A 14,827-nucleotide genomic window follows, 5' to 3' on the forward strand; every position below is an offset into this window, starting at 1 on the left:
AGGAAGGGAGGAAATGAACTGAAATGTTAATCATGGATGTTGTAGAACATGATAAATACTTCTGGACAGGTAACTGTGCCAGCTGGAGGATGTAAATTCCTCTAAATGTATGTGCATAGAAGGGAGACAAAAGTTGCACCAACCATCACTCCATGTCTCAGGCAGGAAGGAGAAGTAATTTAGAATCAATCTGCAGAGCTAGACAAAAGACAGGGCCATGCATGTGAAAGAACACGCGTCAACCTCCTACAGTCAGGCATGAAACCCATCGCATGGACTTGGGAAAGCCACTCTTTCAGCCTGTCCTACCAGCACAGGATAGGAGAGACTAGTAGTAAAGCATTTTGATACACTGAACAGAGTCCTGAAAGTGTGGCCATTCAGTATCTTGAAAAACACAAACCTGGACCTATCTGTTTTATTTGCCTTGTACCATGGCTTCTGAGCATGTGGTTTTCTACCTCTCCTTTCACTCCAGTACATGACTCCTATTGGCTAAGTTATCAAACACTATTTTGCTCCCAAAAATTTTGTTTTTATTAGACTTCTTTCATTAAACGCTGCATATAATTTTAAGCACGTTTGAAGTTACAGTACTCATCCTCCCCTCTTCCCCACCTGGTGCAAACACCATTTCTAGCATCACACAATGGGCATATGATTCAAACTACTCTGCATTTCTTGACTTGGACATGGCCTTCTTCACAGCCTGGATAATGGCATCCTTGTCAATGCCAAACATGCTCAGGAGCTCAGCTGGTTTTCCACTTCTTGGTATGTGGGACACAGCCAAGCGTGAGACAGTGATCCCAGGTTCTCCAACCACTGCAGCAGACACTGCTTCGCCAATGCCACCTAAGGAAAGATGGTATACGACAAGTCATGACTAGTAGGCTTTACTGCTTGGTAAGCAGCTTAATGTGCCTATTTAAAAAGAAAACAGACAGTTCAAAGGGATCAGAAAGGCTTCAGTTTGTTTGTGCCATGAGAGACTTTGTTCTAAACAGTCTTTGTTCTGAGACCAAGATAATTGGTTTGGAGACCCAATCTTAGGAGATAAGCTCCAAGAATCCGCACAGGACACTAAGGCACAGGAGCTGAGCTTAAAAGGAGGGCTTTCCGACTCCAGCAGTCAAAAGGATTCAATAGCCCACCAGCCTGTTCTATGAAATAAACATATCCTATGCCTCAGACCTTTAGATAACTTGCATCCTTTAAACCATGTCTGCCCAGCCCACAGCTGTACACATTTGGTGCCTGTTGCGTATATGCAAACTTGGGCAGAAATGGGTTAAAAAAAAACTTTTCAAAAGACAGCCTTATACAGTGGCAGACAAGTGTTTAGCACTGCATGAGCGCAACTACACAACCAGCTCAAGCAGGATGGCCATGGCCTTTTCCAAGTTGGAACTGGGGAGAAGATGCAGCTCACAAGTACAGCACATGCTTTGCAAGTTCCAGGTTCAATCCCCATGCAGGACAGGCCTGCAACTTAGAAACATAAACCCTGTTGGATAAGGCCAAGGACCCATCTAGTCTAGCTTCCTGTATCTCACAGTGGCCTACCAGATGCCTCAGGGAGCACACAAGACCACAAGATATTTTCATCTCACTGCTACTCCCCTGCATCAGGCATTCTACTTACCATTGCACCTCCCAAATGATGACACTAGACTGCACTTCGGTTTAATTTGGGCCACTTTATTAAACACGTGACCAATTTTTAAAACATGAAACCTACTCAACACACCACCCTTCCTTCGCCAGTCTGGAGTAGGTGTAAAAACTGCCATCCACAGCCAATTCAGATGACAGAAAAAAATTCCTACCCAACCCTCATGATGAGTGACCAGCTAATCTCACTGTACATATTCATCATGGCTTGTAACTTTTGATGGAGTTTTCCTCCAGAAATCTGTCCAATTCCCTTTTAAAGGCATCTAGGCTAGACTCCATCACCACATCCTGTGGCAAAGAGTTCCACAGGCTAAATTACACCCTGGATAAAGAAATATTTTCTTTTGTCTCTTCTAACATCAATTTTAGTGGATGTCCCCTAGTTCTAGTGTTGTGTGAGAAGGAAAATACCTTTTTTTCAGAGAAAAAGAGCAGAACTCTTTTTCTCTGAAACTCTGGAGAGCCGTTGGCAGTTAAACAACACTGATCAGGACGGACCAATTGTGTGAACTAGTGTAAGGCAGCTTCCTGTTTCCATGGAAATGATGGAGATGGAGGAGTGGAAAATTACCCTTGCCTCTGTGTTCAGATACTGAAAACTTGCTTTGTACCAGGTAGGTTACTAATAATACCTTCATAATAATGGTCTTCCACAGTGATGATTCTTCCTTTGGTTGCTCTTGCATTTTCAAGTATAGTTTTCTTGTCCAGAGGTTTTATAGTGAAGGGGTCAATCACTCTGATGGCAATTTTTTCTGGAGAAGAGGAGCAGCAAAGGTAACGTGCATTAGGGCATGGGGTGCAACAAAAGCCAAAGTGAGAAAATGGCTGATATCTGAAAATCCTAAGAGTTGAGCATTTCACATTCAACACTTATTAAAGCATCCCTGCGAGGCTCTGGGGAACTACTGAATATCTAAAACTAGATAGAATAATGTGGTCGAAAGCAACTTTCTGTTTATTATATGTAATGTCTATTTTCATGTTGTGTCCTTCAGTTTCAAGGACCTCTGCACTTTACAAGAGCAAAAACCACCATAAATCAAAGGATTTTGCTTGCTTTTGTCTACATGCTTTACCATCACATTTTGAGATGTGTGCTAATTATGTGCTATTTGCAATTACTACTCTGATCCACTAAGAAAGAATTCAAGTGTCACTAATAGTCACTTGCAAGGCTAAGAGGTAATTTTGGGGTGCAACTAACACTATTTGGTGATAGAGTTCTACAGTGGACAAACTGAATTACCCACAGTCACTTAAAATACCATTCTTTTCACTGGGTCAGTTCACACATTGAGCCACAAACTGCTGAGGACTGCATTAAGAAACCAAGTGGCATGTGAGCCAGCCCTTGCCCCTGCTTTATAATAGGCACCCTGAGATCAAGTCTTAAAGCAATAGGCACCCTGAGATCAAGTCTTAAAGTAACATTTTATTTGGGCAGCTCTACAGTAGCTTCACACACAGTGTTTGCTTCTTGGCTGGCAAACCCAAAGAGCAGCCTAGCATGATCAATAGACCCATTGCTATCTCTGGGTCCACATGCATTCTGGCTTAGCGTCTATACTGTAACATTTTGCATCCACACAGTCAATGATTTGTAATGTCTATTATCTATTAGAGCCGAAAAAGGGGAAATGGAACCAAGGCTTAATATATATAAAAGGATCCAATGCCACACCAGAGTTCAACCACCAACTGTCATTTTATCCATGTTGTGCTTGCAACAATGAGATGCTATGTTAAACTGTATGCCATAAGTACTCCTATCAAGAATGATTCTCTGTTGCATATCTGATTGGCTATAATTACTTAAGGCTGAAAGAAGGCATAGAGCCAGTGGAGAATTTGGTGACAAGATGCTACTGTAGCTTAGGGAATATCCAAAGATCAAGATATCACTAAGTCATCCTTAAGCTTCAGTCTCCTTAATGCTGAACTGCCAACTCACTCAAATGCAATAATTGCATTACATACTTAGTACTATATTTTGTAATCTCTTCTAATTAGGGTATTGTCTAGTGGGCTTTTCAGTGGTGAGATTTCCTTAATATTCCACTGAAGGGCATTATGGTGGAAGACTAGGTCAATCGCTGCATTTCTGATACCAGAGTACTGATATCTATCGTGAAGTGAGTAGACATGCAAACAAGTTTCAGGCATCAAATTAGTTGTGAGTGGAGTCAGTGAACTACTGCCAGGCAAGTGGTTTGCAACTAAATGAAATAATGCATCTTACATTATAAATAAATATATATAAATATATTTAACCCTATATAAAAATAGTATGCTTCTATGTTTCAGAAAAAAGTGACATTTCTTTCCATGAGAAGCAAGTGAATATCTCCCCCCACCATGCCTTCCCCTACCCTCTCCCTGCTCCAGAATGCCTCCTCCCCACCTCCAACTCAACTCTCCACTGCCAGGCAGTTCGGCGACCACCGGATGGTGGAATGTGGGCCCAGTGCCAGAGCTGGCCTAGTGCGGGCTTGTGCTGGGCTAGTTCCAGCACTGGGCCTGTGGAAAGGGCTCAAAAACGTGCCTTATGGGATATTAGCGACAGTGCATGCTGGCGCTAAGCTGGTGTGCACAGGTCTGGATCGGACCCTTAGCCATGGTGAGAAGATGGGGAATGTTATGTCTAAGTCAGGTCTAACATTATAAAAAAAAATGTAGTGACATTTGAGTTCATAATGTCTAAGTTCCAAGAGAATCTAGGAATTGGGTTATGCTTATCCAGAACTCTGTTTCTCTTTCCACTGGTTCTCTTGCCCTGGTTTTCTTCCACAGAAAAGCGTGTCTGGCTGGCACACATTTTTCAAGGCAGTTCATAATATCCAGCATTTAGTCACCTTTCTTTAGTTGCTCAGCCGCAGCTAGTGCCTCATGGAGAGTCACTCCTGCTCCAATCACTGTAACCTGGTCATCCTTACTTTTGAACACCACCTGATGAGCATTAAAAACAAGGATAAGAAATACATCAGGGTTTATATATATATTTTTTTGTTCAAAGTTCTTTAAAGCTGATTTAAGGTCAATATATTTAACAATGATTTTCTTGGGGTTCAAGTATTTTAGTGACTCACTACATGGTTCTCACCTTGGCTTGTCCAATATGGAACTCCTCGTTGCTGCCATAAATCACAGTGTTTTCTGGACGACTGGTCCTTATGAAACATATGCCCTGTTTGAGAACAAAAACAACATAGACTGTAATACCAGTTCAACCCTCAGACTGCTCTTCAAAAGCTAAGTTCACAAAGCTGTCTTTTTCCATTTGGCTTGCATTTCAGAGGAATGTAGGAACTTGCCTTACAGTGAGTCAGACCATCTAGCTCAGTACTGCCAACCCTCTTTTGCCCCTGTCAATGTAGCCTAATTCATCATACAGCCAGCGATTGTGCCTTCCAGAAAACAATGGAGTTTTCTGCTCATCAGGTAATGATGCATTCATAGTAATCAGTACCCAAGCAGAAAAGGCTGACCCCACTCCCCATCAGCAATTTCGGCCCAAATCCTAACCAACTTTCCAGGACTTGCTTAATGCTAACAATGGGACATGTGCTGCATCCTGCAGTTGGGTGTCACTCACGGAGGCCTCCTCAAAGTAAGGGTATGTTTGTTCCCTTACCTCAGAGCTGCATTGCCTTTATTTTGGTGCTGGAAAGTGGGTTAGAATTGTGCCCTTCATCATTCTGCAAGTTTAGAATACAAGCGTGCACCACTTAATCTTCCACTTAATAATGGACTGCATGTATTACGGTGGTCAAAGTCCAACAAAGAGCTCTTAATGAGGCAGTCGGGACTCTTTTTAAGAATCCCTTCGTAGTGAAGGTACGTTGTAAACATTTTAAGGTAATACATTTGCAAAGAGTTGCAGACCTTTGTATTTGCAGCCAGTTCCACTGCCTTTTCAGTGGATACAGCATCACTAGGGTAAAAGACCGTGGAATTAGGAACTGCACGGAACATGCAGAGATCTTCTAGACCCATTTGTGATGGTCCATCTTCACCTAAAGGAAAAGGGTTGAGGAAAAAAATCTGTATAAGATGAATTTATAAGTCTCTTCTGGATACTTTTTCAAGTAAATAGTATCCAAAATAAACACTCATGAGACATGGAAGACTACCTACCATTGTCTCCTTAAACTTGGAACCCTCTAAAGAGCAAAGAAAGAAGACAGAAGGAAACTAAAAAGAAAAAGAACTAGGGTTATAAAGAAAAACCAAGGAAAAATGCAATATTAAGCAGTAACTAAATAAAGGAACAACAAAAACAGATGCACAAGAACACAAAAGAGGAGGAAGGTATATAGTTTTATGCAGTGAGCAAAAGGCAAAGAACAGTGAGTGAAAGATCCATGAAAAGGTACAGTATAATAGTATGTTGGGGTGTGCGTACACATAGCAGTCTTTTTCTGGCCCTGGCAGACCAGATTCCCAGCTGTCTTCCCTCCAAAGAAAGGAACTGCAGATAGACTCATATTATTGATAGAAAGGTGTGGGGAATTTATACCAGGTAGGACACAACTTTCAGTACAATTTTTTATTCTGGGTTCCAGTCGGTTTAGCTGACGTGTTTCATCACCTGTGTCAGGAGAAGTCTTTGCTTTCAGTACAGAAAATTGCTACAGAGGATGTTCTGTTTTAGGAAACACTATACAACAAATGGGAAGAAATTGTATCCTTTAAAGTGCACGAGGTTTAGGAAGCTGCTGTAAACTGAGTCATGCTCTCTCTGAGTCATGCTCTGAGTTGCTCTCCCATGTTAAATATAAGAAAAGCATAATTTCAGCACTGACTCTTTGCCTGGTTAGCAGGGGTGCAGCCAGTCTGCCAACCCCAGCTGGCTCAGCATCTTCACTGCTCTGAAACTTGAAGGAGCCAAAGTTTCTCTCAGCATTGGAATCTGAAATTCCATTCCTCAAAATACTAAGGACTGAACCTGGACCCTCAAGAAGACTTCAAGAACATACTTCATACAAGCACATGCTTCAGTTCCAAGGGATAGTCCCCTGCTATCAGCATCCTAATTGCTATGTGAATTTGAGAAAAATTATCAAATCTGAGCATGTAAAGCATACACTTCTTCCTACAAAGTAACATAGAGCAGGTGTACTGAATTATGCAAGCACCTGCATTTAAAGCAGAACTGCACTGCACATTCTTCCATGGAAGAAACACCAGAAAATTATCCTTCCCTTTGAAGTAATGCATGAGAGGCAAGTGGTATTAGAAAACTACAGCTAATGGACAGAGCAAAAAACCTGAAATATCATAGGACCAAAAGATTCTTGAATGCATGCATGTAGTGAGTGGTTCAGGCTCACTACAGCTGTCTATCCATATTGCCAATGCAAACTTCCTGTGCAGTGTTAATTCCAATTAAGTTGATAAGGAAACTTCCGGTGAGCTTTGCAGAGCTCTGATTTTGGCTCATTCCAGGGGAGGATTTTTATTATAAATTACTTGTAATAGTAAATGATGGAAAGTATAAAGCCCCTGTGGTGACATATCCTCCACTGATGAGCTAGGAAGAGTCAGCTGTTGGTTTCAAAGATTTGTAGACAGAAGGTCAAAACTGATTTATGAAGACATGTCAGATTGTAAAAATCCCTGTCCATATTATAGACATGGCAATAGCAGTATAAAAACTTCAAAAAAGCTCGCTACACTGATTCAAGCTTTGCTAGACAGAAACAGATGTCCTGCATGTTAAAATAATACTGACAATACACAGCAGTTTCAAGTGCATGTGGGACATTTATAATGCCTCCCAAAACTTTTGAAAGAGACTCAAAACACATTTTGAAGAAGCTTTTACTAACATCCTGTTTGACAGATGGGTTATTTATTTGGTATGTAAACTGCTTTGGGAACTTTTCTGTTGAAATGTGGTATATACGTTATTTTCAGAATAATAATTATAAAATGAAGCAGAGACTGGAATGCAATTTCTAAAAGTCATACACAGGTAAACACTAATGCACTGTATTGTTATTATTATTATTAACAGTACTTATATACCACTTTTCAGCAAAAAGTTCACAAAGCAGTTTACAGAGAAAGGGCGCAATCCTAACCCCTTAAGTAAGTGCTTTCCAGCACTGACATAAGGGCAATGCAGCTCTGAGGTAAGGAAACAAACATTCCCTTACTTTGAGGAGGCCTCCTTGAGGGACACCCAACTGCAGGATGCAGCACACGTCCCATTGGCACTCCTATGCCAGTGCTGGAAAGCACTGACATAAGGGGTCAGGATTGTGCCCAAAATCAAATAACTAATGGCTCCCTGTCTCAAAAGGGCTCACAATCTAAAAATATGCAGAAGAACACCAGCAGACAGCTGCTAGGAAAGACACTACTGGGGTGAGGAGGGCCAGTTACTCTCCCCCTGCTAAATAAAAGAGGAGCACCCACTTGAAAAAGTGCCTCTTACCCAGTTAGCGGGGAAGAGAAGAATGTAAGAGAAGAATGTGCGAGTCATGCATGCAGGTGCTGTTTTACCCCCAGAGATAATCTGGTAGATAATTTCATAAATGTAGAGACACTCACCAATTGACACACCACAGTGAGAGCCACAAAGATTGATGTTGCTCTCAGAAATGGCTGCCATGCGGATCTGATCAAAGGCCCTGGTGAAAAAGGTGGCAAAGGCGCTGGCAAAGACAATGTTCCTGTCACGGGCAGCACAGCCAACTGCAACGCTCACCTGGGAAGAGGGGCAAAGGAAAAGGTTCACTTGGAAGGCATTTTTCCAGCACAAACACTTGCGCTATACAAAGAACAGCTGCATAACAGGTTGTGTTGCTAAATGCTTGAGTTTGTCTCTGCGTAAAGTTGAACATTTCACCTACCTGCAGACTGATGTACAGCTATTTTTTTGTAAGTTCTCACTGTAACACGAGTGTTCTTTTGAATAAACATGTTTATGACTCCACAGCATAAAAAATGTCAGTGACTACAACCCTAAGCTTGTACACCTGCACTAACCAACCAAAAATTCTGCATTCTTCTCCTTATACGCTACTTTCCAGCGTACAGTCATCTTATTTGTTTCATTTCTTCTAAACCAACACTAGGCACCGACATCCTCCATGTCACCCCAATATGTCATTGAGGGACTAGATGTTAAGAAGTTGTCCTTGTGCACGTCTACTAAGGGTGCAACAAACCCTTGCTCAAGCTTGTGAAGAGATCAGTAGCAATGGCTGTGGTGGCAGCAACCTAACTACAACATCCCAAAGACCTGTGAACTCAAGGCTGGACCAAGACCTCCTGATACCTGAGGCAGCATGCCAAATGCTGCGCCTAACCCAACTATGTGCCAGCCTCTGCTCCTCCCACTCTCCAGTGTCCTAGCACAGCACTTGCCTTCCTCCTACAGTTTCTTTTTCCTGTATGGTCCCCTCTTCCTTTTCCAAGAAGCAGCAGTGGAGGCAAGTTGGCAGACAGAAATGGGCACACCCCACCAATCTACTGCCTGCTTCAGCTGGCCTCATGGATGGGTTGGAACTGTGTGAACTGAACTGTATATAAGGAGCATTATGAAATGCTTAGAACCTTGAATTAATCTGACTATGGTTCATTATCTGTATTTGTCAGCACTTTTGTTGCCATTTGTTTTCTCTCTTTCCTGGAGGTCTTTTGGAGACTTTCTAGATTTATCTCAGAGAAATATGCACTCTGCACTCTGATTCAGAGTAATATGCTTGTGTCAAGATATTTATTACTTACAGCAATATGTGTAGATGGGCATGTCCAAGAAACTCTATATTGCTGAGTGTTTTTTCCATTTTTCCTTTGCAGAATTTGGTGTAGTATCACTCATGAACAGTTGCATTTGGGGTCAAACTAGACAAACACTGAACATATCCTTGAATGCTACACATTGGTTCTTTTTTTATTATTTAACTAACAGCTGCAGGATACTGATCCAGATCAAGGCTGTGGCATGGGAGAGAGAGGCGAGTCTTTTTTCTGCACTATTTTCCCAGAGAATATTGTCCTCCACCACAGCTGCTATTTACTTGCAGCAGAACCGCTCCCCCTAGCTACAACTTGTAGTAATTGCTAAGTAAGCCATTATAAACCAATTAATCCTAGGCATTTTGAAATTGCACATAATTATAAGACTGTAATAAACACAGTTGCATGTATCCCATACACTACATCCATTAAAAGCACAAGACGAGCCCTGCTGGATCAGGTCAAGGGTCCATCTAGTCCTGCTTCCTTTATCTTAGTGGCCCATCAAATACCTGGGAGCACTTAAGATAAGCAGATTTGCAGATACTGGGAGATGCCTGTAGTTTAATTAAATGTATTGCTGTTTTTACACCTTTTAATCTGCTCCAGTTTCATTTTAATTGTTTTAGTTGGTTTTATTTAATGTTTTTATTAATTACGTGTTTTTGTAATTTTGTTGCACATTGCTTTGAACGCTGAAAAGAAAACGCACGCACACACACACAGTTCTTGGACCCTTCACCGATACCAAAAATCAATAATCCCATACATGATTTTCCACCCCTTTCTCCCTCTGAAGGGGACCTATGAGAGCTATGCTCTGATCATCTCGGGAGAGCTTTCTGAAGCCTGCAGAGGCAGCTTGCATCCACCCACTGCCTCTGCAGCTTCAGAATGGCTCAGAGAGGCAAAGAAAATGCCACTTCCGGTTTCCTGAGGGAAATCGGAAGTGACATGTTTTCTGCCATATAAGGCATTCTGAGACCTGGGGGAGGCCTCAGAATTCTTTCTGAGGCCTCAGAATGCATAATATAGTTTCCCTCAGGAACCGAAGTGGTATTATTTTTGCCTCTCCGGGTCATTCTGAAGGTGCCTCTGTGGGCTTCAGAAAGACCTCTGGAGGGGATTGGAGCGCAGCTCCAGTCATCTTGGGAGGGCTCAGGTGGAGTCCAGTCTGGCTCAATGCGGGTTCAGGGGACCTGCATTGAGCCAGATCTGTGGATGAAAAATCTATGGATAAACAAGGCTCCAAGCCAGAATGTAAAATCTTACACGAGAGCTTACCATGTTTTGTTCAGCAATGTAGCACTCGATGAAACGGTTGGGATGTTCCTTTTTGAATAGTTCAGAGAATGTGGAATTCTTTGTATCCCCATCTAAAGCAACCACACGGTCACAGGCATGGCCCAGTTTTGCAAGAGCCAAGCCGTAAGCTTTGCGGGTAGCAAACTGAAAAGGAAAATGACAAATTTACCGTTTGTCTTTTGATAGGATTTCAACTGTGTTCAAATATCCTACAACTACAATTACCAATATCTAAAGGTGTTTTCTTCTGGTAAATAAGGATTACAGGCTTACTGAACACAATGGGCTTACTTCTAAAATAAATAGCACAACTTTCAAACACCTCTACCAATATCCATTGAAGAGATTAAAAACAAATCTTCATCTTTCTCTTGATTAACAGTATGTAATGCAGGTATGGAGTTATCTTCTACAGATTTGTCTGGTTTTTATAAGAATCACCGCTTAAAATCTTTAACAACCTGATCCTCAATATTTACACTGTCATTTACACTGCCTGTAATTTCTGCAATGCCACTTAACCTCACTCTTAGGGAAGAGGACTCAGGAAAAGACAGTGACTGGAGGAAGTAGCTTCTAATGCGAATGCACACCTTCCACTTTCCCACTTAACCAACAGCTTGGTAGTTCATATCCACTGCCACCATGTCATGCTACAGAGACCAGGAAGAGGACTATCTGGGGAAAAACTACCCTGCCACACGGAACCCCTGGAGTTCTTATTAAAAATCAAACCCACAGTAGTGTCTGCAGGGTGAAGAGATGACAACCCAACAGTTTACCTGTGAATATGGACTAGGAAGGCAAAGAATCAAACTGTAACTAATTTATTAAAAGCCCAGAAGAAAAAGTAATTACAGGTGGGGCCTCTGTATCTGGGGATTGTGTATCTTCGGATCAGGCCCAACACAGGTCCCTTGAACTCACATGAGTCAATCTTGACCCCACTTGAGCCTTTCAGCGGTGACTGGAGTTGTACTGTGAGGGCACAGAGGCAGAGTACTTCTGCCCCACTGCCTTTGTGGGCTTCAGAATGGCCATTTCAACTGAAAAAATGCCACCTCCAGTTTCCAAAGGTAAACTGGCTTTTTAATGCCATATAAGGCATTCTGAGGCCCGGGGAAGCCCTCCAAGGGCAGCTCCGGTTCCCTTTAGAGGACTTATGGGATTGAGATTTGATTATCCACGATTTTTGGTATCCACGGGGTTCCAAAAATGGATCCCCTGCAGATACTGAGGCCCCGCCTGTAAATAAAAAGGAGGAAAAGCAGTGAGTAGAAAAAATACGAGCAGACTGATGGGAAATGCCTGAACTTGGCTGGAAAGCACACAGCAGAAGCTTGTTCAAATAGATACAGTCACTAGTAACACCCAGCAGATGGCGCTGGAATGCTTCTTGAAAACAGAGCCCACAAACTACCAATGTCAATGCATTACCAGGTTAAACTGGGTGAAGCTGGCAGGATGGACTTGGTGTCCAAGCAGATAAATGAAAAGAAAGTTAATTCCTTCATCACCTCAAGCTAGAAAAGAGCCCAAGCACTAGCAACTTACATTTGTCACAGGAATCCACAGCTTACTGACTCTGGACATAATAACAAATGGTGGTCTGTTTTAAATTAGGAATGGAAGCAAGGTGGGGAACATGAGTCCAAGGTATATGCTAGATCATGACTACAAATTTGTAACTAAAATGATGGTTTGGTGAAAAATTACCTCAATAAGTCACAAGCAAAATCTTGGAAGACCATCTGAATATCTTTTTAACAGCATAGAACAAGGGGGTTTATTTAATTTCTGTGCAGGGAATTCCAAACTGGGGAGCTGTCATGAAGAAGGCTCTGTCCTGTGTGTGTCCCACACAGGACACTGTGAGCCAAGCCTCACCCAACAATGGCAAGCAGAGCAGTACCTTGCCCAAAGATCTTAGCTGAAAGGTAGATTCATATGACAGAAGGCAGTCCTTAAGGTATCAAGGGTCCAAATCATATAGGGATTTCAAGGTGATGACAAGGACTCTGAACTGCACTGAAAATGGGTGGGAAACCAGTGCGGTTCTTGCAAAATGGAAATGACAAGCTCCACCCAACACAGCTCCCATCAGCAATCTAGTTGCAGCATGCTGAACTACTAGCAGTTTCTGAATACGTTTTAAGGGTGGCACCGCATAGGGTGTTGTTCTGTCAAGCATGGGTGACTGGCACCAGATATGCTTTCTCAAACAAAGGTTGCAGCTGGGCAAAAGCAGTCTTGGCCATGGCTGTCACCTGCCTCTGCAGGAACAGGGCCAGGAGCACTCCCAAGCAGCATAATTGTTTTTTTCAGAGGGGGTGCAAACCCATCAGCAACACACTCATTCCTGGACCAGCACTCCTGCTGACCACTTGTCTTGCATGGATCAAGCTTCAGATTTGGATTAAAATTCAAAGTTACATCTGTTTTAGCATCTTTCAAGGATTTGTTTAAGGTTTTGATCTTCAGGCCCAAGTGCAGTTCTCATTCTTGTCAAAGTTGAAAATTGGGGAAAGGGTGGAAAGTCTTAACATTCCTCTCCTTGATACTGCAACAAGTGAGCTATGTGACAACTATAGTTAGTTGGGCAGGAGGTCTGGTCTAGAGGGTAGAGCCTCCATTAGCCCGAAGATAACATCAGAAGGTTGCCAGTTTGAGGACAACGACAGCTCCCTGAACGGCTGAGAATGGCAAGACCTTGAAGCAGCTGACTAGCCAAGCGGAATGATTCCACCTGCTCTTGGTGTGAGCAAGAAGCGTCTTGGTTGCCCTCCATGTGAGAGATGGAGCTGCTTGTCAGCCTGCGTGGGAGAACTGGAGGCCAGAAGTGAGACCAAACCAGGAAGATCCATTCTGAAATGTTGTTGGTTCTTGAAAGAGAGAACCTCTATGGTTGTAAAAATCCCCTTGAGGGATTTAGAAACGCCTGCCTATGTAAACCGCCTTGAATAAAGTCAGAGGAGTAATCTGATGACCAGAAAGGTGGTATATAAATACCAAATTATTAATTATTATTATTAGTTTCATCTGTGTTGCAGCAGGTGATGGGAACGTGTGGGAGGCCATATCACTTTACCACCTGGGTGAGCGAAGTCGGACAGGTCAAGTCTTTCTCTAACCCATCTGGCCACAGCTTGCTCCCTTGAGCGCTGAGTATTTCCATTAACAGGCACCATTTACAGGAAATTGAACTAATAGCATTTCTGAGCAAAGCAAAGCAAGCATCACTGCTGGAAAACACCACTGTACCTTCTCTCCCATCTTGTAGTTCGGTGGAGATGGCATCTTTACATTTCTGATATTAACTACTGGGGCATCCTCTCGGGGGAGGGCTGGAGAAAGCTTTTTTTTGTTCTGGATTCTGTCATCAATCTCCTGAATGACTTGTTCGATCATGTTTTTGGGAAGAGGCTTGCCATGCCAGTTTTCTTTATCCTCAATACCTGAGGATTATTAGACAAACAATTTAAAGAATGAAGACGTTAAACCACAATCCATTTCGTAAGGTTACAAAATCAGTGAGGATTCTCAGTTAATGCCACAACACTATCTGCTTCCTTGGGTATATTTGCAGATTCAATGATCTACACACCAGTTTGTGCTAGCCATGCCTCCATTCCCTGTCACAGCCTGCCTTGTTCCTGATACTGCCTTCTGCTGGGCAAGCCCCTGATCTCCGCTTCCCATAGTCTCCTGCAACCTACTTCCTCCCCTCTCCCACATGCACTCCAGCTCCATTATTGCAATTCCTTCATTCATCTTATCACCTCATTTCTAGAAAACTCTCCTTTGGCGCCTGCCCCATTGCAATCCCCAATATGAGTGCAACACGTGCACCCATGTGCACCCAATTGGAATGCATGTGTTTTGCCTTTCTAGTTGCTCTCCTGCCTTGGTCTCTCAGTGCTTTTAATACTGTGAGCCCGTACAACAAGGAATATCATACTTCATTTCTCCAATACCAGCCCTGAACCTTTGGAACAGGATGGGCTATAAGCCTAAATAAATGAATAAATAAAATCAGCAAATCAATATCCTTGACTGCAATAATGACATGCTATGTATTCTGTAATTAAGGACC

General features: G+C 42.5%; 1 protein-coding gene across 3 annotated transcripts in view; it reads right to left on the minus strand.

Annotated features, from left to right (window-relative positions):
* Positions 1–494: 494 nt before the first annotated feature.
* Positions 495–14,827, minus strand: part of TKT (transketolase) — a 32,916-nt gene continuing 18,583 nt past the window's right edge. For all 3 annotated transcript variants that reach the window (XM_066613688.1, XM_066613689.1, XM_066613687.1), the window contains 8 exons: positions 13,996–14,189; positions 10,714–10,878; positions 8,236–8,392; positions 5,563–5,693; positions 4,781–4,864; positions 4,533–4,626; positions 2,310–2,432; positions 495–855 (listed from right to left, as the gene is read on the minus strand). In XM_066613688.1, the coding sequence (XP_066469785.1) occupies positions 668–855; positions 2,310–2,432; positions 4,533–4,626; positions 4,781–4,864; positions 5,563–5,693; positions 8,236–8,392; positions 10,714–10,878; positions 13,996–14,189 (1,136 nt within the window). In that variant the 3' untranslated portion in view covers positions 495–667. The remainder of the gene's footprint in view (positions 856–2,309; positions 2,433–4,532; positions 4,627–4,780; positions 4,865–5,562; positions 5,694–8,235; positions 8,393–10,713; positions 10,879–13,995; positions 14,190–14,827) is intronic.

Source organism: Tiliqua scincoides, chromosome 2 (genome assembly GCF_035046505.1).
Source record: "Tiliqua scincoides isolate rTilSci1 chromosome 2, rTilSci1.hap2, whole genome shotgun sequence".
NCBI lineage: Eukaryota > Metazoa > Chordata > Lepidosauria > Squamata > Scincidae > Tiliqua > Tiliqua scincoides.